Here is a 22,514-nt window from a genome sequence, read left to right on the forward strand (position 1 = left end):
ATGATGCGGTCACTCATATGGAGAGAAGACACCATGGTCCAAGGTAAGCTGAGGTAGCTATCAAGTAGCAGATGCTTCAGATAGTCCTCTTCCCAAATGCTTATTAAATGATACGCAAGAGAAAGCTTGCCTGAAAAGAGGTAACAGCTTCAAGGGCCAGGTGCTTTCAAGCAGACCAACCTCAGAATATTTAGCATCCATCACTTGCCGTGCAAGTTCCTAGGTTTCCTAGTATTATTATTATTAATTATATTTCTATACCGTCCAATAGCCAAAGCTCTCTGGGCGGTTTACAAAGATTAAAAACATAGTGTGCAGAGATTAAAATACATTTACATAAAAAAACACATGAACAGACAATATACACAAAAGAACATATATCTAAAACAACTTCAAACAAGCAAACTCAGACCAAACAACCATAACCATAAGACATTCCAGGAGCTATTAAAACTTATCATATGCTGCCAAATGCCTGCGAGAAGAGAAAGGTCTTAACCTGGCGCCAAAAAGATACAATGTTGGCACAAGGCAGGCTTCGTTGGGGAGATCATTCCAGGATTGGGGGGCCACCACCGAGAAGGCCCTCTCCCTTGTTGCTGTCTTCAGAGCTCCCCTCAGAATAGGCAGCTGGAGGAGGGCCTTAGATGTTCAGCATAGTGTACAGGTAGGTTTGTGTCGGGAGGGGCGCTCTGTCAGGTACTGTGGTCCTAAGCCATGTAAGGCTTTATAGGTCAGATTTCCTAGTAAGCATTCGAAAATGGACAGAAATCATTCCCCATGCTACTAAAGTGGACAGCTAGCATGTGCATACACTGAGAGCCAAAACAGGCAGGGGAAGTGGGCAACGGTGGATTACTACAGGCAGGCGTGACTCATAACGTAAGACAAATTTGTATTGGAGAACTCAGACGAAGAGCAAAGGGGGAAGGTTGCATGTCCATGTTGCCCCAAACATGCAGCAGAGATCATCACACCAACATACAAACTCAGCTGGCCGAGGCTGAGAGTTAGGCTGGAAGGAAGCCTAAGATTTAACTGGGGGGTGCAAGGCTGAGCTTGGATGACACATGCCTTTGGGTGTGTGCTCTCAGAGACCAAATTCCCTTATGGTAAGATCCTTTAAAACAGCAAAAGGGCAGCGCTCCCCTCACAGTTTCAAGCAGGCTTCTCCAATCTGGTGCACTCCAGATGCATTGAACTACAACTCCCATAATTGGAGTTGGCTGGGAATTATGGGAGTTGTAGCTCAACACATCTGGAGGGCCACCAGGTTGGAGAAGTTGGCTCTAAAGCATCTATTGGTGGCGGAGAGAATTAGCTTCAGAGGACATGTCCTCTAATGCCAGTCCCAATCATGGTATTTTTCCATGGGTCCCCACTTCTTTATTCCCAACCACAAGCCTCAGGCCATTGGGGGCAGTTTCTATTAAAACCTTAGTTAATACAGAGGAGCACACGAACAGCCTGACAGTGCCTACACCACACAAAACATAGTAGAATGGAAAGACTAGAGTGTTCACTCTCATATGCCTATTTGAACATTAAGGTGGCTAGACTCTTGCCATGCCCCCACTGGAGGAATCCTCCTCAGAGGAAGAGCTGGAGCTCCCAGAAACTGAGGGTACCCCGGATCAGTCACTGCCACCAGACCAGGAGGAGCCTGGGCCCTCACGGGAGATGGCTGCAAGTCCATCCCTGCCAGGGGAAGGGGACTATGAGGCAGAGCAACCCCCTGGCCCCCAGGAGCAGTGTTGCCTCAAGTGACAAGCCAGTAGGGCTTGCATGAGTGCTCGCTTGCAGAGAAGGACTCCTCAGGAGAAAGTACCTCCTCAGGAGTAGGGCTCTGAACAAGGAGCTCTGATTACTGCAGCTGAGCTCTGGGTGGGGCTCAACAGGCTTCAGGGTTAAAAGCCTTCACTGTAGACATAGACAGTGTTGGAACAACATTGTTCATCAGCTCCTGTGCCTTACCTTGTGACTGACCTTCTGTGCTACTGACCCTTGGACTCCTGTTTGGCTCTGCTTCTGGACTGTGTATGGTCACATATTGCTGAACTGTGCTTTGTCCTTGGCTTGTATCTGGACCACTCCTGCCAATGCCTGATTCCATACTGGACTGGAACTTTTCTGCATGACCATTTGTTGCCGTGCCTTTTGGACTACCCCATAATTTGCTCCAACTCAGAGTCTGCAGCAGCCAACTCAGGACTGTCTTCTTCTGATGAGCAGGAGACCTCCACTGCTGTGGAATTGCTATAGACTGGGTATGCAACCTAGTGCCATCCAGATATTTTGGACTGCAACTCCCATCAGCCCCAGCCAACACAGCCAATGATCAGAGGTTATGAGAGTTTTGGTGCAAAACATCTGGAGGGCACCAGGTTGCCTACACCCTGCATATAGACGATAGTAGCAACAGTTTTGTGAGGCACTATAGCTTCAAAACTAAACCGTTTACAACTGAAAACTGAACACCTCGCCACCCTTTTGGTAAATTCTTTTTGGATGCCATTAATCCACAATTTGTCAATGCCTATTTTAGGACTATAGGTTTTAAGCACACAGAATTTCAACCCCTTACTTTCAAATCTTGTTAGAGAATTGTCCGACAAGTAAACAGTTATCGCAGAACAACTTGTGTATCCAATGCTTGGTGCTTTGACTTTGCCAACATGGGATGGAGCAAGCTATCCTGCTGAGGTACATATCATATCAACTGGACAGCTCGCTCCATCCCTTGCTTTTATAATTAAGCGCATGCACATTTCAACTAAGTTTCTTTCCCAATCAAAAAGCCAGAGCTAATGAAGGGGTGTTGAAAATACTCCCCATTAGACAAAAATAAAAACAGACAGAACATTAGGCTATGAACTGTTGCACATAATCTTGCCAACATGCCTCTTCTGTAGACTATGATTCCAAGTTTAGCACTCTGCGATCCATTAATACCTACATAAAAAAATTAAAAAGATACAAAACTGTGCTGCAAAACGATGGCTGCTCACTGAAAGAGGGTTTCAGATACAGAGCTGATCTCAGCTACTAGAAAGGGGGTGAACAAGGGTTCTCAGGATGAGACCAAATCAATCACCTAGAAAGTCAAGATTCCTATATTTGCTGTACTACAGAACTCCAATATTCTTGTGCTTCAAGCAGTAACACAGTATAACAAAACATTCTTCATTGCTATTTGGTTTAACAGTAGGTGCCTATAACTTGTATTAAGCTACTAGTAACTTTGTAATGTCAGACATTTTTATTTCTGTCTACAGTTTAGGGAACAACTCCGTAACAAGGGAAGGAATTCACTGCAAGCAAACGGAATGCAAAGCAGTGTTGCTATCTAAGGGTCCCCCTCAATTAGAAATGCAGTTTGCAACATGACATTTGAGAAGCAAAAGGCCAAAGCTTCCTTAGGTGTAGGGAACTAGCTGCTTCTTTGGACTGAGACCACGGAATGCAGACAGCATTTTAAAAACTGGACTACCAGTGGTTGCCAGAAAGCTCTGTTTACAGAGAAACTCAGTTCCACTATTTTAATGATTTACTCCTACTTAAATAATATTATCTGTAAATTGTTAACTTTATCCACCAGTAGCTGAACTGATTAGAACCTTGCCACCATGGAAGTGAAAAGTTATCAGTTCATGTGCATAACTAGATATAGTTGATGATCATCTATTCCTACAAGCAAGACTGATCCAAGACAAAAAAAAACCCTTCCCCCAAAAGGGAAGGAAGCAACACATGCTTAGCAAGCTGGATATGCACTGAATGCATTGTTATGTAGTTACATTTCCCTTGAAATGCAAATGGCAGCTTTGGAGAGGCAATTTCGTGGGAGCCATGGCAGGATGAGTGAACTTTCCCTCCCCATATCCCACAGCATTTTGTATTAATGCAATTAAGGTTACATCCAGTTTGGCCTTGTGACAATTCAGTTAAGCAACCATTTACAACAGTGACAACTCTGCACAGAAATTCAACGCACCGATTTCCAAAAAACAAGACACCAGTCAATTAATCTATACTAAATTCATTTTTATTGTTTACCCTTGAGTTAGGCAATCTGTTAGTTGAACAGTCTGGACCAGAACCCAGAGCCAAAGAGCACAAGGCACAAAATGCTCTTCCTGGGTAAGCTGTTTTCAGATGAATGATTGCACCCAGGCAAGCTCATAAGGCACAACTCCTAATATAGCGTTTGCACCACAGGTTCAGAGACATTAATTGCAGTGACATTTCTCTGTTCCATTTTGAAAGGGCAACACCAAAGCAAACGTCCTTAATATGCAGAACTGAACCAAGGAGGTGGTTTGCTCCTTGGAGCCAGTTAAATCTATGCCAGGTTGCAGAATGATATCCTATTACTGGGATCAGGAGCTGCTATAGTGGCAAGTTTCTGGACGGCACCACTCAGAGAAGAAATTCAAATACTTGCCAACCTGACCAATAAAAGTAGTCAGTGGGGCCATTTTAACCCCCCCCCCCCCCGGGGCCAACACAGAAACCACTCTCAATGGTGAAGTGAATATTTTCTCCTGCAGTTTTCTCAGTTAACCCAACAGGTTACATATTATACAACACCTCATTTTCTAAGATGTCTCTCACATGCCAGCAGCATCTACATGAGCAGAAACATTTTTCTCCACTATCCACAGATGGACTACAAGGATCGCAACCTAAGAAACACGGTGCAGTTTGGGAATACAGCGATCCATCATGCCCTTGCAGGTTGCAACATCCTGTGCATGTGAACAGTAGCGTTTCTACCAGATAACCCAAAGGACATGGGCACTAGGCATGGAACACAAGACATTTACACAACTCATTCTTCTACAAGATTTTACTTAGCCAAATCAAATTACTGCACTTGAAAAACAGGTAGAGCAGCTGGGAGAAAAGTTTCAAAGGAAGGGCTTAAAGCATGGCAAGGAACCTTTTTCTGTTACGGGCCACATTCTCTCATGAGTAATCTGTTGGGGACGATATGCCACCAGCAGACAGGGCCACACTGTCTTTCCTTCATCCCCCCCGCCTCCCCACCCAGCAGGCTGCTGGAGGAGGGAGAGATGGCTCTTGCCAGAGGTCTGCACTGATCGCTTGCAGAGGGCTTTGGAAATTGGGCCAAGGGTTGCACACCCCTGAACTGAAGTCTACCTTTCAAATAAATCCTTTGAATTAAAGGTCTTATGGGCGCTCATTAACCAAGGACAGTAATAAACCAATTCTCACAGCACCTCCCTGTTTTCAGTGCTAAGGCAGGAGAATTAGCTAAGAAATTGAGGTATCCAGTTCAAGGACTATAAGCTGGGGCAAATCTCAGAATAGATCAGATTTCCAGCTTCTCTGTACAGAAGCAGAGAAGACAAACCTGGTTCATACATAATCCTAACCCATGGTTTATTTAACGCATGGGTTGTTGAATTCTGGGTTACCATGATGGGCGAACCCAGCCACAGTAACAAACAAGGGTTTGTTAACCATGAACAACCCAGGAAGAGAGCCCATGGTTTGTCATTGGGTTGTGAACTCTGGGTTGTTTAAACCATGGGTTATTCTTATGTGAACCCAGACCTGTGGCTTGTTCATGAGTTGTTCCACCAGGCTACAAAAGTGGTGGGCATGAGTGAGCAACCCCTGCCCCAAGCCACTCTACATGCCAGTACTACAGCGCCACAAAGGTATTTGGGATACAAAAAAGGAGTAGGCTAAGTAGGAGGGAAGACAACAACCAGAGACTGAGAAAACAAACCACAGTTTGATTGCCTGCCAGAGAAACCCAGGTAGGGCAACAAAACATGGGTTAATATTATGCGCAGCCCAGGTCACAGGCACCAGAGAAACTAGTACATTCTTAAATTTGCTCTGCTGTTCCAAGCAGATGCTCTTCAATCCCACAAATGAAATCAAGTCTTATTTCTTGACTCGTCACTCAATCCTTTTTGCACTGGTTAATACTTTTTTGAATGTGGGTCGTGGTTTAAGTTTGAAAATCTGGGCTACCTTAAGCCACCAAAACTGTGCTTTCATTGACCATGTTTGTACACAGTAAGCCAGGAATCCTTGCTTCTTAAACTACAGTGTGCACAAGCTGCATAGAGATGCACACAGCCTATTCACTCCCACTTCGCTCCTCCCTTCACACAAGTGGATAAACCAACCAAGCAGGGTTCTGTGATGTCCAAACCTGGGATGATAGTTTATTGTACCCAAGCAAGCCAGGATACCTAAGCCAATGAACTCTGGTTTAAAGCCGGTTTATGAATCCTGACCTGTTTGGGTGCATAAGACATAATCCTGGGTTTGGAGATCATGCCAAGCTATCCTTGTGTGGTTTCTTCACACAAAAATAAAGAGAAAAGGAAAGCAGGAACAAATCAGCTATGAGCCCACTGTTCGTTCCACACTGTGGTTTAATAACCAGCATTCCTGGCTTTGTTATGTGCGAATGCAGCCACTATATTAGTACTCCCTCATTTATGGGCCAACAATGTGTTGGCTCAGGGCACTTGACCACCCGCTATGAAAATGACCAGTCCCAGCCTTCCTCTTTAGCTTGGAACTGGAGGGGAAAGGGAATCTTCCCCATCACTGTGCTGAGTCCTCTGAAGCTCAGTGCAACTGCCTGAACAGTACTGGCCATCCCCAACATCTCTAGGATGAAGAGGAAGGTGATGGTTGTTCTCATCATCCTTGCCAAAGGTTGATAAAATACTTGCTCTAGCAAGTGGAAATGTCGATCCTAATCCATATGCATGAATTGATTTATTATGATGGCTGGGTTTACTTATGTCCCTGCTGCTTGCAATTTTACTGTTTGTATTTTGAAAGTCTGTAAGCAGCCCTTAGAATTTCATTGAAGGGTGGGGAATTAAACCAACATTGCCCAATTTAATTCTTCAACTCAACTTTTAAACTTCAGAGCCCAAGATAGGCAGCAGACTTAAACTCAGTGCAACTTTCTGCCTACATGTCACAGTTTTATGAAAAACTAGAAATGATTGGGGGTGCAGGGGTGAGGACAAGAATCCAAGGTAATGGATCTTGTTGCATCCAACTTATATTTGCAGACAACATGCTTGCTCTAGTTAAGGTACAGCTTGTTGATGATGGCATTTTGTTTCCAACATGCACTTCAGCTATGACAGGATGTATCACTTTCTGTATTATAGTTAGTTCATACTTACATATCCCAACAATAATTGAGAAGGCATGTTCCAGTCTCAAGCAGAAGAGGAGATTGTAGAAGTTGAAAGACATCAGAGAAAAACACAAGATGACACTAATCCATTCTTGCAGCCTCTTCCCTGTTCAACATAAAAAGCATTTTTTATTTATAGACGTTTTAAGAGTCAGAGCACTGAAGGTTTTTACCCTGCTAATTTGACATACTGACAAACAGTGAATATAATAGCAGCCCTGATGGATCAGACCCAAGACCGATGGTCCAGCATCCTGTTTCCCACAGTGGCCAACCAGATGCCTATGTGAAGCCCACAAGCAGTGAAGAGCTGGATGGGCAAATCCCTTCCTTTCTTTTGTCACTGAGCAATAGGATGACAGTTATTGGCAGCAATACTGCAAAATTATCTGCTGTGTGCTACTACTGGGAGCCAGATGATATAAGCAAGTTGCTTTTGACATACTATCATTTTGCATAGTTGAATTAGGTCCCTCAGCTGTGGCCACGTTTGATACACTTATGGTAGCAACTGCTAAATTTTGGAAGCAGCAGCAGGATAAAGAATCCAAGACCAACATTTGGCCAGAAGCCAATATGAAGGATAGGCCTTCTTAGAAGTTCATGCCTCAGCTGAGACCTTTGGGGATGAAATAACATTGGGCCCATTCTCATGTAAGGGTGGCAAATTGTGGTTAGTCAACCCACAATTTGCCTGGCCCTGTGCCGCAAATGAGCCACTGCTGCTTTGCAAAAATAACCTCCGACTGGAGGTTGTTATGTGACAGGCGAATCCAGATACTATGGGTTATTTGTGGGTTAAACAACCCACAGTTAACCTAAGAACTAATCGTAGGTTGATCATGCAAAGTGGCAGTGGGATCTGCTCAAGCGATGGAGGAATGAGCTCACCAATCTCTTACTACAGACATCTAATGTTAACTGACTGCTACACATGAATGCTCAATCACACCAAGGTCCAGCTTGAAATACTCTTCCAACTATTGCTGGGGGCTGGGGGGAGACTATCACATGAACTGGGCCTTTGGGTGAATTCATATGGCACACCCACTTCACACTAACTTCTATCTCCAAGGTGATGGGGACAATTCACTCCTCCATTCTGCAAAGACAACTTCGGACCCATGAACCAGGGAAGCATTACGTTTACTCAAGGGAAAAGCATGCATAGGTCCTCACATCTAGGGAATGGTTGCCCAGCTATTTTTTAATCTGATTTTGTTGTCTCAGATTAACTAAAAAAGCCCAGAAATACAGTTTTTAAGTGAAGCGAGAAGAATTTTACGGAAACCAATGCAATTTGTCTATACCCATGATTGTCATAAGGAGAACAAGACACATTACAAGACTGACAATAGCATCTTTTCAGAAAAGTGTATAGTCACAATAAGGCTGTTATAGTGAGGCAGACTCTATGACATCCAAGTAACTTAATTAACACCCACATTCTGCACAGGAGCAACTGCACCCTAAACAGAAGAGTTAAATGTCCAAGTCCACAAGGAACAATTACGGTGCGGGAAAACATCATGGCCCATATATGCATCTCCCAAGGGAAACTATGTTCAAGCTGCTTGTGAAGAGAGCCCTGCCTTTTCAAGTTGAAGTTTAGGATTTCGCAGAATTAATGGATCAAGGGCTCATCCCTTATGCACATATCCAAATAAAATCTCAATTATGTTCCTAAGGGCAAGAATGAATGTTAACTGGAAAGTGCCTAGATTAGGACAGTGGGTGCTTACAGCACTTCAGCATTCAGTGATAAGAAACTGCAAAGATTTTGCTGCAATGTTTTTAATGTGACTAGCCCCTTTGCACTTGAAGTTGTCAGCCTTGTGTCTCCAATCAAAATAGGGTAGCTTCAGGACTTTTATACTGTGTAGCCTAATTTAATCCATTTACTGCTTTCATGATTTACACCAGGCCTTTTGATCCACAAAGCTCAACACAACCCACAAGGGGCTTGATAAACATCTTGTTTCCAACTGCCAGGGGGTAGGCGTATCAAGCACCTGGCAAAACATAGTTCATGACTAGTTGGCTGTGTTTTGCTTGATGGGCAATGCAGATCTAGCATACACGCTTCACATCCACCAACAACGGAAGATTCCCTGCAAAACCACAAGCCACAAGGCTTAAATCGCTTAACAGCTTTCACATACGAAGGACAAACAAAGCAATGGAGCTCCTGATTTAAGGACTCAAAACACGCTGCACAAATAGCTAAGAACCTCTAACACAGAACAGATTTTAAAGCAAGGGTATTTTAGCATCCTCTTACTATTCAGATACAGGAATAGCCACTGGATGGGTTGACAGTTGCTCACTGCTTCAGTACTGAACTGGTGACTACTCAGCCGGCAAAGACCACCTATCAAGTGCTAAATAGCACGAGAAACCAGAGAATGGAAGATATCTAATCCACAGAACTCGGGGCCCTCTTTTAATGTAAGTAAAACCTGCCAGCTACGGTGTTTAAGCCCAAGAGTCATTAAGGCCTTTTTTGTTGAAAGCAGCAATAAATCACAGCTACTAAACGCTGCAACTGCAATCCATTTCCTTCCCTTGCAAGGTTTGGGCTGAGCTATAGGGAAAATCTTCTGGCAGGGGGCCAAAGGCACCCACAATTATCCTGAGCAGAAAAATGTTTTTCATGTGAAATTAAATTGTAGCTGCTATTCCAAATGGCATGACCGCCAAATAGGCAGTCAGGTTCACATGTACTAGGTTTCTGGACACACATTTTAGGCATTTTAAAAATCCTAACAGACAAATGAAAAAATCAAACACAGAGACAGAGGTTCCCAAGTAGTATGAAGAGACACATAGGGTTGGGCTCTAGATTTACTTATAGTAGTATAAGTAAACACGGAACTAACCCACAGAAGTTAAAAAAATAGGAGTGTAGTAATACAAAACAAATGGGCCAATTCAACAAACATAACTTTCCATTCTGACATTTAAACTGATATGAAGCCACTTGCAAGCACTTTAAGGCAAACTGAGTAATTTTTGTTGTTGTTCTTCAGTCGTTAAGTCGTGTCAGACTCGTGACCCCATGGACCATAGCATGCCAGGCCTTCCTGTCCTCCGCTCTCTCCCGGAGCGTGCTCAAGTTCATATTCATTGCATCCGTGATGCTATCTAGCCATCTCATCCTCTGCCGTCCCCTTCTCCTTTTGCCTTCAGTCTTTCCCAGCATCAGGGTCTTTTCCAGAGAGTTTTCTCTTCGCATTAGGTGGCCAAAATATTTCAGCTTCAGCTTCAGTATCCGTCCTTCCAATGAGCACTCGGGGTTGATTTCCTTTAGGATGGACTGATTTGACCTCCTTGCAGTCCAGGGGACTCCTAAGGGTCTTCTCCAGCACCACAGTTCGAAAGCATCAATTCTTCGGTGCTCAGCCTTCCTTATAGTCCAACTCTCACAGCCATACGTTACTATTGGGAAAACCATAGCTTTGATTAGACGGACCTTTGTCGGCAAGGTGATGTCTCTGCTTCCTATGCTGTCTAGGTTTGCCATAGCTTTCCTCCCAAGGAGCAAGGGTCTTTTAATTTCATGGCTATAGTCACCGTCTGCGGTGATCTTGGAGCCCAAGAAAATAAAATCTGTCACTGCTTCCATTTCTTCCCCTTCTATATGCCAGGAAGTGAAGGGGCCAGATGCCATGATCTTATTTTTTTTAATGTTGAGTTCGAAACCAGCTTTTGCACTCTCCTCTTTCACCCTCAACAACAGGCTCTTGAGATCCTCTTCGCTTTCTGCCATTAGGGTGGTATCGTCTGCGTATGGGAGGTTGTTGATAATTCTCCCGGCAATCTTAATTCCGACCTGTGATTCATCCAACCCGGCGTTTCTCATGATGTACTCTGCATATAAGTTCAATAAGCAGGGCGAAAATATGCAGCCCTGTCGTACTCCTTTCCCAATTTTGAACCACTCGGTTGTTCCATGTCCGGTTCTTACTGTTGCTTCTTGACCCTCGTACAGGTTTCTCAGGAGACAGGTAAGGTGGTCTGGTACTCCCATTTCTTTAAGAATTTGCCACAGTTTGTTGTGATCCACACAATCAAAGGCTTTAGCGTAGTCAATAAAGCAGAAATAGAAATTTTTCTGGAATTCTCTTGCTTTCTCCATGATGCAGCGAATGTTGGCGATTTGATCTCTAGTTCCTCTGCCTCTTCGAAACCCAGCTTGTACTTCCGGTAGTTCTCAGTTCGCGTACTGCTGAAGCCTAGCTTGTAGGATTTTGAGCATCACCTTGCTGGCATGTGAAATGAGCGCAATTGTGCGGTAGTTTGCACACTCTTTGGCGTTGCCTTTCTTTGGAATTGGAATGTAAACTGACCTTTTCCAGTCTTGTGGCCACTGTTGAGCATTCTAAATTTGTTGGCATATTGAATGCAGCACTTTAACAGCATCATCTTTTAGGATTTTAAATAGCTCAGCTGGAATGCTGTCATCTCCGCTAGCTTTGTTGTTAGTAATGCTTCCTAAGGCCCACTTGACTTCACTGTCGAGGATGTCCAGCTCAAGTTCAGTGACCGCACTATCGTGGCTATCAGGGACATTCAGATCTTTCCTGTACAGTTCTCTGTGAGTAATACACCGAGTCTAAACTACACACGACATGGAGGAAACACATTGTCATTGTGATGTAGCTTTCCTGGAAATTTTTCATATGCAAATCATTTGTATATGGAAAGTATTTACACAGCACAATTTGCATAAGAAAAAAATTCTGATGCACTAGTGTAAGCTAATTTAGCATGTTTATGTTACTTGCACTTAGTAAACAAATCTTGTGAAAGAGACCCTTTGTTCTTTTCTATCTCAGTACACCACAATTATCTGACCTGAAATATTTGAGGGGGGAAATTAAACCACACGGAGGGAGAAGTCCTATGGCCCCTAAACGGAGTTTGAGGGGCCATAGGATATTTCGAATTCCTGGATCTAAGGTCGGAAACAGTGCCCCGACCCTGGACACAGGAATCCAAGTTCCCTGTCCCCTCTACGCTTGGGGAGAACTGCGTCAGCTGCCTCTCTGAGCTCACAAAAGCTACTTCAGAGAAGAGAGAAAGGGGGCATGCTGGTGGGCAGGAAACGACTGGGAAGGCCAGCTTACACAGTATCCCCAGGCCTCCTTCTCTCCCACTAAAATGTGCTGGTTCTTACCTTTAAGGCCTTACATGGTCTAGGTCCAAGGTACCTTAGGGAACGTCTTCTCCCCTACGTCCCAGTTTGCCATCTAATGTCCTCTGAGGGCTATCTGCTATAGCTGCCTAATGAGAAATTAGTAGCCACACACAAGAGGACCTTTTCCTTTGCCGCCCCTCAGTTGTGGAATGACCTGCCGGTTGAAATGCACCTGCTGACCTCCTTGAAGGTTTTTAAGCAGGAATTAAAGACTATTAATCTTTTAGAACTCTTGTTCCTTTTTCTTGACTCTTGTATACTCTTTTTATGCTGTGTTGTTTTTATTGTTGGATTTTTGTTAAATTGTTTTTAACTGTATATGCCGACTGGAATATTCCTATTTAGGCCAGTTATAAATTGAATAAATAAATAAATATAACTTGCCCCAGGTCGACAGGTGAAAAAGCCTGTCTGCCACCACCACTCCTCCCATTCTACACTGGATGGCCATAAGCCCCCGAGTTTGGAGGCTTACAGCCACCCGATAGAACTGTGCCCTTAATGTTATACTATGCAGAACTCTTTATTGGAATACTTGTAAAAATGTAATAGCATGTACTTCCCTTGTAGTGTTTAAATTTAAGGAAATAATGGAGGCCTGAAAATTGTTGACACAACCAATAGAGTTTAGCAACCCAAAGACTTGTACATATTCCCAAAGCCACTCACCTGCCAAGCTTGCCTAATACTGTATTTGCAATTGGCATCCACTCATTGTTACTAATGAACTTATGAAATGGAAAAATATTCGGGGGGGGGGGAATAAAGCACTGGAAACATTTCTGGGGGGAAACTGGTTTTGGAAAATTTACTGTCTGACATCGCTGATTTTACCCAGTATTCTTCCACCCAAGCAGCAGCCAATAAACAGAGCAGAGAGGTGAAACAGAGCAGAGAAGTGCTGTGACACCACACAGAGATCTTGGTTAACTGTGAAAAGGGAGGCACTGACCATGCATTCTACTTTGCATGCAGTTTAGACCTCAAGCGCAGTTCAATGGAAACATCGACCAAATGTGTGGCCGCTGTGAAAGAGGCTAAATCCATGCTGGGGGTCGTCAGGACAGGAATCAAAAATAAAACTGCCAATTATGTAACGCTGTTATACAGATGCATGGTGTTATCACACCTGGAATACGGTGTACAGTTCTGGTCACCGTGCCTTGAAAATGGGTATTGTGGAGCGGGAAGAGGTGGAGAAAGGGGCAACCAAAGTGATCAATGGACTGGAGCAATTCCCATGAGGAAAGATGGCAATGTTTGGGGTTGCTGAGTAGGCAGCCTCCAGGGCCAATTCTCCCTCCAACAGAATCTACCAGCCCCCCCCCGCCCCCCGCTACCACCACCGAAATTTAGCAGCAAAAAGCTGGGTGCACTTTGTTTTAAAGCAAAGTCGAGCTCCCCAGGATCTCCAGGGGCATGGTTTCACTGTAAATCAGGGTGGGTGCCCGCTGCACGTCTCATCTTAAATGGAAAAATTGGCTTTTTTGCTGGGATGGTAGCAGTGGTGGGGATGACAAAAAAAAAGGCCAGGAGGCCACTTGTGGCATGTGGCCCATGCGTCACCCACCCCTGGTTTAGAATAAAGGAGAATAAGGGGGGGGGCATGAGGTGTATAAAATTATAGATGTTGTGGAGAGAGCAGATAGGGAGAGGTTTTTCTCCCTCTTATAATACTAGAACCCAGAGTCATCCCATGAAGCTGATTGGTGGGAGATTCAGGACAGATAAAAGGAAGTCCTTCTTCACACAGCACACAATTAACCTGTGGAATTTGCTACCACAAGATGCAGTGATGGCCACCAACTTGGATGGCTTTAAAAGAGGATTAGACAAATTCAGGGAGAAGGCTATCAATGGCTACTAGTCCTGATGGCTATGAAACACTTCCAATATCAGAGGCAGAATGACTCAGTTCCAGTTGCTGGGGAACACATTGTAGATGTTATTTAACACGTACATGAGACTTTCGGGAGTGGTCAGCAAGGGATCTGGGGCAAAGTATCAACAGTAGGCTGATAACACAGAGCTCTCTTTCCTTCCTATCAGAATTGGGTGAAGCTGTGCAGGTGCTTGATCGGTGTTTGGAGGTATTGAGAGGATGGACAAGACGGGGTACTGATTGCTGGTTCTTGGGTCCAGGAATTAGGGCAGCAGCCTGCTCTGGATGGGGTTACATTCCCCCTGAAGGAGAAACTGCATAGTCGGGGGGGGGGAGGGGGGTTCTTTGATTCTACTGCGTCACTGGAGGCCCAGGTAGCTAAAGTAAAGTGGACTTCCTTTTTATGTCTGTTCCTGGCAACAGTTACTCATGCCCTGGTAACCACTCAGTTAGACTACTGTAATACGTGCTACATGGGAAGATGGTTCAGAAACTGCAACTTCGGCAAAATGCATCCCAAAGGGTGTTGACAGGTCCAGCTATGCAAGACTATATAACGCTAGTGCCTATTTGTCACTGAGCCCAAATCAAGGTGCTGATATAAAGACCTAAACAGCTTAAGACCCGGCTACCTAATGGTGTACTTCTCCCCTTATCACCCTGTCCAAGAACTAAGATCCAACAGGGAGATCCTTTACTTATACCATCACCTAACATAATCCAGAGTTCTGCAACTCATAATAGGACTTTCTGGGTGGTGGCACCCCAGCTGGGTAATGATCTGGAGGTCAGACTGGCACCAACATGGGTGGGCTTTTGGCACCAGGTGAAAACTATCTTTTCCAACAGCGCTTTTGCTTAGATGGTTGGGCCTATGCATTAGAGTGAGATAGTCAATGCATCGTATATACAGAATTTTTGATCCTGACCAGTTGTGCATTTTTACTGGTATTTTTTAGTTTTACTGACTTAGTGTATTGTGACCTGCCCTGGGATCATTTTGCGAAGAAGGGCAGAACATAACTTTCACAAATCAACACAAGAGGATGCTATTGTGTTCATGCCCTGCTTGTGAGCTTCCCATAAGCACCTGGTTTTCCACTGTGGGAATGGAATATTGGACTGGATAGGCCACTGGTCTGATCTAGCATGGATCTTATATTCTTATGTCTGCAAGCATGGTTGCTGGAAGAAGTGCAGTCATCTCCATTATCATGGCTGCACGGTGTTTTTATCACCTGGTTCACACTACCCTGTCATATACCTGCATACAGAATCACATGGAGGAATATTGCTGTGTGAACCAGCTACAAGATCACCATCAGAAAGGGCCCAGATGTCCCTTGGACATTTTCAGCATAGAAGATGTTAAGTCTGGCCTACTGTTCTCAAGTATTTAGAACTCCAATCTCCTTTTTAATTATCTTCTACCAATCCTATCTCAGCCAGCATCACTCATGCATTCCACAGATTAATGAATAGTGATCTTTTGTACATCTGCCATATTTGCAAGAATCTGAGGATTTGGGAATAAGACTGCGTTGGTAGAAGAGGAACAGGGTACCTCTGGAATGTTCCACTCACACTCCTGCAAGGTGGGGAGAGGCCAACCTTTAGTAAAGCAGAATCTACTCCCCACTCCAACAGAATGTGAGGCTATATCATAAATTACAGTTGCAACATCAACAAATAAGAAACTTAAAGATCTAGGAAATGGGGAACATACTTGAAGCATTACTCCTAAGTGGCCAGTTTTCATTTACACATTATGAGTAGTGCAGCACTTAATATACAAGTATTTCATAATCTTTTCTCTGTCAAGTACAGTAAGATGTAGGTAGATTGCTATGATTCCAGTTTCATATATGCAAGTTTTGAACTTTTGATGTGCACTGGGTCTTCTATGGCTAAGCAGGGTTTTGAAGACTGAATCCCCAGATCCAAGCCCAACACTTTATTCATGAAGGCCACCTCAGCACTCTCAAATAATGGAAGAACACTACTGCATAGTAAAGCTTTTACAACCACTTCCCTTTAAGCCCTGGTAAGCAGCTAGATTTCTTAGAGACCTCTTTAATGAATGGAATAAGGGATGAAGAGCTAAGGCTCCAAATTTCACCTTCCAAACTGGCCTGCTAGCAAGTCCTGTTGCAACTTTTTTTCACACATATAAGCTGGCAAAAAAAAAGTGGGGGCAGACAGTACCTCCTCACAGTACTTGATATGACCCAGGGGCCTCCAGTTGTAATGAAGACGGGGCACAGCTTGAAGCATGGACAGATGCCAATGATTCTCAACTTATAAATGACCCAAAACTGCCCACATCCTTCAATAGCGGTAGATGGAAGAGGGGATACAACCCAGATAACATCTTTGTTAGCAGGAAAATCACAGCACAATGTATGAAATTTGTTGACATCCCGATTCCTCGTACTCAACACAGACCTATTGGGTGTGTGGTTAAGACCATAGTGAGACCACAAGAGGTCCCTTTTCATAGATGATTCAATTTTAAGAAAGTTAACTGGATAAACTTCCAAGAACAACTGGAAAAAGATGTAGGGAGAATACCCCCATGCCCAGAGAAGTACGATCAATTCATTGACCTTGTGAAACAAATCTCAAAGAAAAATATCCCAAGAGGATGCCGTACCCATTATATCCTGGGGTTGACTAAGGAGACCAAGCCTCTGCTAGATAGATACCAGTCCTTATTTGATCAAGATCCATTTAGGGAGGATACAATCGAGGCTGGGGAACAACTGATGGAAGCAATTGCCGAAGATAGATTACGATGGTGTACTTTAGTAGAGAATCTGGATATGAAGCAGAATAGCAGATGTGTGTGGAAACTGCTTAAAAACTTAGGTGGGGATCCAACCAAACCTCAACAAAACCAAACCAATGTAAAAGCAGACCAAATAGATAGTTAACTCCTGAAAAATGGGAAAATTCAAGGGAAAAAAGAACGAGAACCGGCTATGAGTGGAAGAGCAAAAGGACGGATTCCTCAGTGTCCCTTTTACAATACTTGACTTAGAAGGATCCATAAAGAGTCTAAAGCAAAACAAAGCCGCAGGCATTGATGATTTAAGGGCGGAACAGATAAAACAGTTTGGACCCAATACCTTGGAGTGGCTCCAGCAAATGATGAACACCTGTATTACTGAATTTAAGATTCCGAGGCTTTGGAGACAGGCTAAAGTGGTAGCCTTGTTGAAGCCAGGAAAGGAACTAACTGATCCAAAGAACTATCGACCAGTATCACTCCTCTGTCATCTTTACAAGGTGTTGGAGTGAATGGTTCTTAATCGAGTGGCAGAGACTCTTGATGGAAAGATCATGAATGAGCAAGCTGGTTTTAGACCAGGAAGGTCATGTTGCGAACAAATATTGAATCTCACACAACACATAGAGGATGGATATAAAAGAAAACTAATCACTGGATTATTGACCTTACTACGGCATACGATATGGTCAATCATAGAAAATTGCTGCGCAAGATAGACAACTTTACTGGAGACCATAAGCTCACCAGGGTTATAGGGAGTTTCCTTAAAAATAGAAGGTTTTATGTGACTCTGAATGATAAGAACAGTAGATGGAGGAAGCAAAAGAATGGATTACCACAAGGCAGTGTACTCTCTTTGATTTTATACAATATATATACTAATGACCAACCCGCCCCGGCCAATACACGAATGTTTATATATGTGGATGATACAGCACTGGCCATACAAGAACCGAGTTTCGATGAGTGTGCTGTAAAATGATCATGGGCCTTAGAAGAACTGGAGCAGTATGATAATAATCACTTAAAACCAAATCCAAGTAAAACCCAAGTATGTGCCTTTCATCTTCGTAATCGAGATGCAGGAGTTGAACTGGATATTACATGGAGAGGGAATAGATTACAACATTGCCCAACACCTAAATACTTGGGCGTTATGTTGGATAGAATGCTTTCTTTTAAGCAACATTGCCTGAATATTAAGGCTAAAGTATGTGCTAGGAATAACATTACCCGATGATTGACAAACTATACATGGGGAGCCCAGCCAGCTACGTTACGAGCATCAGCTATGGCTTTGAGTGTCTCTATTGCTGAATATGCGGCACCAGCATGGAACGCATCGGCACATGAGAAGCAAGTAGATATTGCTGTGAATGAGGCAATGTGCATAGTGACGGGATGCCTCAAACCAATGCCCGTTAATAAACTGTATTCTCTTGTAGGCATTGCTCCACCTAAGATTAGAAGGGAAGTAGAAGTAGATGCCGAAAGAACTAAGCAAGAGACTGACTCTCGACACCCTTTGAGTGGATATATTCCCACAATTCGTTGACTTAGATCTAGAAAGAGCTTTATGTCAAGAACTAATATCCTAGAGAGGACCAAAGAACAGAATCGGATAAGTAAATGGAGGAATGAGCATACTGACTTGAGTATTTTAATGAAGAAATGACCACTGGAAATACTCTCCCTTATATAGTTTGGAGGACAATGAATAGGATGAGAGTGGGGGTAACAAGGTGTAAGACGAATTTATTTAAGTGGGGGTTGCTTGTTGACGACAATACATTATGTGAATGTGGAGAAACCCAAGACTCAGCACATCTGATGGTGTGTCGATTACTGCCGGAGGCTTATACTGTTGACAATGTACAGCAAGCTAATGACAAAGCTGTGGCAGTGGCTATATTTTGGCAGAGCAAAGTTTGGTCTGGACACAAAATAAATAAATAAAAAATTTTCAGCCCTTCATATCTTAGGTTCTGACTGAGGAAACAAACTCCTGCATTGTGGAAAATAACAGCGTTCCAATTTATGCTTTGACCTTGAACAAACCATCATGCGGTACCTTCAATTAACCAGAAAAAAACAGTGACAATGCCAGCTCTTCTGTGTGTGCTTGATTTCCAGAACAGAATCAAAATAGGCAGAAATGCCCTTTAGGCTACTAGATTTCAGACTCCAAACATTTGTTTAAAAACCTCAACTGCTTATGAAAGCCCATGTTCTCTGTTCAGAATAACTTGTGCACGTGACAAAAATATGGGGAGAATCAATTGATTCTGCAATTAAAATGTGTTTGCACTAAAGCAGACTTATAAAGAGCCATTCACCTGTGGTGAGTACAAATCACCTCCTGGTGACTAGGAAAGGAAGTATTTGTAAACTGCACAAGTTGGGTCTTGTGGTACATTGATATGACCCAGTACTTTTGCACTTATTTGCACACTGGTACCAAGAAACCCAACATAGGACTACATAGGATTTTTCAGAATTCAATCAAGACTGCGAACAGGTAAAAGTGTCTTAAATATTGAAGTTCAGATCAAGATCTAAACCCTTTTGTGAAGAGACACCAGCTCTGATCAGCAGTAGCAAAGTGACAGACTGACAAACAGAGTTAAATCAAGCAGATCAGTTTGCATTGCAACTGCATCCACCAAGACTTGGCATCTACAGGCCTCATTCACTGGAGCCGGGGGTGGGTGGGGTTTTGTCTTTCAGTGCAGCACAAAAGTGACCTAAAAAGCACACTTATAAGCCTTAGTCATATGAGACAGGAAAGTTACTGGAGAAAATATGTGCTATTTCCTGAGTGAAGGAGGGACTTAGATTCTTGCAGTGTTAGAGGCTGACCAAGACAAAGTGTCATATGCAGAGCTGAAGAAAATAAGGACGCCCAAATTTCTGAAAGCCACCAAATTTTTAAGACACCAGTCCTACACAGATCTGGAAAATTTCTTGGCACCCATACTAAACACCTGGAACTACAACACTCGTAATTCTTGTCCTGTCTTTTCCTTCATTCCCCTCAGAACTTGTTGCATCCTATTTCTTAAACAGTCTGTGGGAAACCAAGACCTGGTTAAGGCCTCTAAAGTTTCTTCGGATATCTATTATAATTCCCAGCTCTCACTTCTCTTCTGATGCTTACCCAAAATCTCCAACAGACTTAAAAAGGAAACAGTCAACTTTGGGATGTGCCAGAGACAGGATTTCGAATAACTATCCCAATTAGCAACACCTATGACAAGAGTTACACCCTCTATACATTCTGCCAGTCATGTCGACCTTGGGGGAGCTGGGCGTGGCGAGGGCATACAGGAAGCTCTGGCGTGGGCTGGTCCATGAAGTCACAAAGAGTCGGAAGCGACTGAACGAATAAACAACAACAGTCATGTTGTAGCGGCCTGTGAAGCTGGGAGAACATTTATATGACCCAGTCACGTAGTCTGGGCCAGGAGTAGGCAACGTGGTAGCTGTGGGTCACCTTTCTTGCCTCCCAGCAAGATGCCTTACCGGTAATAAAATGTGTTTTAACAACACATTTTCTTACCAGTAGCTGGGATTGCTGTGAAATAGGTTTCTGCTGGTGCTGAAAACTGTGGGTTCAAGGGAGCTGTTTAGTGTGTTAGGGCTCAGACTCCACCTCTGCTTCGTACTCAGTCCTTTGGGCATGTTACTTATCTTTTGCCATGACTCCAGTAATTCTGTGGTTCCGGGACAGTTCCTCAAATTGCCAAATGTGCCCATGGCCCAAAAGGGCTGCCTACCCGTGGTTAGGGCCAACTGCACAGAATTTCCCATAGGAGCAGCACCTGGCTTTCATGGGAAAGCACAACCAGTCAGGCCAAGCCTTCACAGCTGGGGCAGATAAACAGTCTCTAAGCCTTGGGGCTGGGGCTGCTCACAAATAAGCAGCTGGCTGAACTTCTAAAGAACAAGACTACTGTTTCCTTTCTGGGGTTACTTTGAACTCATAATAAGTTCTCAGAAGTTCAGACTCCCTATCAAGTGCTTTGTAACCTGTCTTCCTTCTCCCCACCTCCCAGCTCATCATACCCCAACCTGGAACCATAAGACTGAACCTCCTATCTTGCCCTCATACAACCCCAAATAGTTAAGTAATGGCTAGAGGATGGGTTCAAATAATGCATCACTCTCACCTCTTTCATTCAGTCATATGATACAATAAAGTACTCCAAATATTAGGGTTACTTTGCGGAGCTGAGCCTGAAAAAACAGCAGGGCATTTGCACCATTACTTTTAGAGAAGACAATAAAATTTGGAGAGCATTTGAAAAAGCAGGAGCAGCCTAGATTTACAGAGAACAACACAATCTGGATCGATTGCCCTAGTCTGAGCAGAGCATCCTTTCCCGCAACACAAGAGATAACTAACTACTCAAACACATTATTCCTTAAAAATGTACCACCCTCATATAACCATGAGGACAAGTGACTTTCCCTAGCTTTCATATGAACCACATTTGAATATAATGTCACATACCTAAGACCCCACCCCTGTAATCAGTTTTCATTGAGTATCTGAGGAAATATTTGAGATCACTGTGCTGATGGGCAGCTTCACTGTAACATCGTTCCACAAGGAAGAACACCCATATGGTCCTGTTTTTCTGCAGTTACCATGCCACAAGTATATAACTTATTGTAAATAACCCAAATGTGCAATATAGAAACTATCAACATCTGAAGCCCCACTATACCTAGAACAGATAACATCCCAATTTCTATCATAGTAAGAAATGAAAGGATGTCTGCGGGGGATCTATCCTTTTATCATACCAACTTACTGAGGGGAATATGCCAGGCCAGTTTATTTAGCCTTGCAGCCCACCCTATCCCAAAGCCTTGGGGTGAGTAATCTATTTGTGATTCGACCCTAGCCACCAAAAACCAGTCGGAATAAACACATCTGAGACCTTTCTGTAAGATACAGTGTAGGAATTTGACAAATCTCCAGGGACAAAGAACATCCAAGATGAACTTAAGAGGGTTAAGTGATAATCAACCAACATTAAACTATCTTGATCACAAGGATGTGATGCAGGATATGGCTACCTCAGGTTAATTACTGGAAAATTTTTGAAAAAGGGTTATGTTTGGCAACATGAGCTTCAGAAAATAATTTCACACATTACGTAAGAGCAAACCCCAGGTTGCTAGCAAGCATACACCCAACAGGAAGTTGCAGGCAATCCCACTTCTCCGATCAGTATACTTGTGCTCACACACGTGCTTGCTGCATGCACAGGACTACTTCTAACATGTGCTTCCATCACTCTGAAAAGTTACAGCTACAGCCATCAGCAAATCAAAGAAATCCTAATCAACAAATGATAGTCCCTTGCCAATTACATCTGAAAAAATTACCTAAAAGAGAACAGACTATTTTTAGAAAAAGCATGCA

At 43.5% G+C, this 22,514-nt stretch overlaps 1 protein-coding gene across 2 annotated transcripts in view; it reads right to left on the reverse strand.

Moving 5' to 3' along the window:
- PEDS1 (plasmanylethanolamine desaturase 1) overlaps positions 1-22,514 on the reverse strand; it is a 44,379-nt gene that overhangs the window by 20,767 nt on the left and 1,098 nt on the right. For both annotated transcript variants that reach the window (XM_084854128.1, XM_084854127.1), the window contains exon 2: positions 7,194-7,313. In XM_084854128.1, coding sequence (XP_084710254.1) covers positions 7,194-7,313 — 120 coding nt within the window. The remainder of the gene's footprint in view (positions 1-7,193; positions 7,314-22,514) is intronic.

The sequence above is a fragment of the Heloderma suspectum genome, chromosome 4, assembly GCF_057233095.1.
Source record: "Heloderma suspectum isolate Gila_16-S chromosome 4, 16-S_ref, whole genome shotgun sequence".
In the NCBI taxonomy this organism is placed as follows: domain Eukaryota; kingdom Metazoa; phylum Chordata; class Lepidosauria; order Squamata; family Helodermatidae; genus Heloderma; species Heloderma suspectum.